At 24.9% G+C, this 2,219-nt stretch overlaps 1 protein-coding gene across 1 annotated transcript in view; it reads right to left on the minus strand.

Moving 5' to 3' along the window:
• The window catches only part of LOC102675603 (PI-PLC X domain-containing protein 1-like), a 2,715-nt gene extending 2,036 nt beyond the window's left edge, over positions 1–679 (minus strand). Inside the window, exons 1-2 of the mRNA XM_006618775.2 lie at positions 270–679; positions 2–197 (exon numbers count right to left, since the gene is read on the minus strand). Of these exons, the coding sequence (XP_006618838.2) occupies positions 2–197; positions 270–399 (326 nt within the window). The 5' untranslated portion in view covers positions 400–679. The remainder of the gene's footprint in view (position 1; positions 198–269) is intronic.
• Between the last annotated feature and the right edge of the window lie 1,540 nt (positions 680–2,219).

The raw sequence follows: 2,219 nt of genomic DNA on the forward strand, positions 1-2,219 counted from the left end.
CACCCCGGTTTTTTGAATCCCGCTCGAATCGCCCGGAATGACGGTGTAAATTTCACGTTGAAGTCCCTCAGAGTCTTCCGCGTATAGCGAGATTTTATCCTCAGGTTCAATATTGACGTTGTTCCAATAAATTTCTATTTCGCGCATCATTGATCCCGAGATTATCGGTGAAATAAGTATACCGATTCGAGATTGCCCTAAATATAACACAAAAGACATTTTTAGAAATTATTTAACAGATTAAAAAAAAAAAAGAACAGTGTACTTACAATTTTCCAATGATGCGTTGCAAATTTTGGCAGACGAAATATCGTTACGTATTGTCAATAGAAAGAGAAAAATACTTGTCGTGTATTGTATCAATATATTAACAGAGAAAGTAGAAACGTGTACAGTCATTGTTCTTTGTTTCGTTCTAAAATTACTACTTGAATAAGCTCGTAATATAGATAGATGTTGAAAAATATATTAAAAGAAATATCTTAATAATTTATAATTAAAATAATTTCATTCGTTCATTTATATATACATAACACATACCTAACAAAAATCAATTTTAAAATTGTAGTATTAGAAGTAGAGAGATCTTACACGTGATAATACAATCCGTTTTTAACCGCGAACTGATACTCGATGAATACGTGTTTCATTTAAAATTGTGTTGTCAGATGTTAGAATTTTAATTACGCAACTGATAGCCAATTCTACGTAATAATTGTAATTAAAAAAATGATTATAATACTTTATTTTATCTAATCAAAAAATATACAATATTATCTTTTTATATAAAGTGTTAAAGTATTAACAATTTTTATATTAGATTTTTTTTTTTATCCTGGAAGTTGTGTCAATTCAACATTAACATTTGAACTCTCTGCGATAATCACAAGTGAAATGAGGATGAAATAACGAGGAGCGAAAGAAAATGTTTATTGCGATTTATACAATGTAATTTCCTTTTTTCTTTTCTTTTTTTTGTTACTTCATCCGAAATACAAGTTATTAGTTTTTTTTATTTTATTATTTGATTCTTAAATATATTTAATTTTAAATCGATAACAAAAAGAAACGATAAGGAACCTACTCTTGCACTATCAATTTACTACTGTTCGTGTAAAGAACAGTATTAATCTTGTTTTCTTTCGTAATAATGTTTCCTTTATGTTATTGTTTTTTAAGAGGTAATTACATGAAACGTAGTTATGAGAAAATAGCCTTTGTTTCGAGATCGTGATTATGATTAAATTCAAATACAATAAGAATTTCAATTTCAAATTATTGTTAAGAATTCGTTTAAAAATTTTAAATTAATTTTGTGTTATTAATATTAGAAAGTAATTATAATATTAAAAATAATAATCTTTAATGTTGAAAATAATGGAATAGTTGAATGTTTAAAATTTTTATTGATAAAATAAAAAATATATAGTTGTTACAAATATAAAAGTTGTAAGATTAAAAATATTTCAATAATATAATAATTATAATATTGAAAATTAAAACATTTTATATCGAGGAAATTTTCTCCGTCGAAAGTTTACAGTTTACGCCATTATCGATGGTATAAACTGAAGCGTGACTTTGCCTGCCGAGTTAATATTACGAAAGGTTGAAATAATTACAGTTATATTTCGATCGCTGTATCGTTCAGACGTGCGTGCTCGGATAAAATTATTCGCGAATTTTGTTTTTAAAATTTTATTCTAAAATGTATTTGTTTGTTAAAAGTATTTATATTATGTGTTATATGTGTATTTATTTTTTAAACATATTTATTCGCGAGTGTGACAATTTAACGAGAGTTTCACAAGTTTTATTCGTAAATAATTCAAATATTTCACTATTATGGACGAGAAGCAGTTACTTGGACTATTGTCGTTACAATATTAATTACAATATTAACTACGAATGATAAGATATGGTTGTGGCATAAAATTTATTACGTTATTATACGCGTTAAAAATGAACAACTTCTATTTTAATCTTATGTACGTAAGTAACGTAAACAAATTTCGAAGAGTTATAAAAACGAGAAATATTTTAACATGTATTTCTATTTTGTCAATCGATTTCAGAAAATATATCAATATGAAATTATAAAGCTTGAATGAAATTTTAATAAAATATAACAATAACTGTATAATATCAATTCTTAAAATAAATATATATTTTTTATTTTCGAAAAAGATATAGATACACACATATATATATATATATAT

Source organism: Apis dorsata, unplaced genomic scaffold (genome assembly GCF_000469605.1).
Source record: "Apis dorsata unplaced genomic scaffold, Apis dorsata 1.3 scaffold_374, whole genome shotgun sequence".
NCBI lineage: Eukaryota > Metazoa > Arthropoda > Insecta > Hymenoptera > Apidae > Apis > Apis dorsata.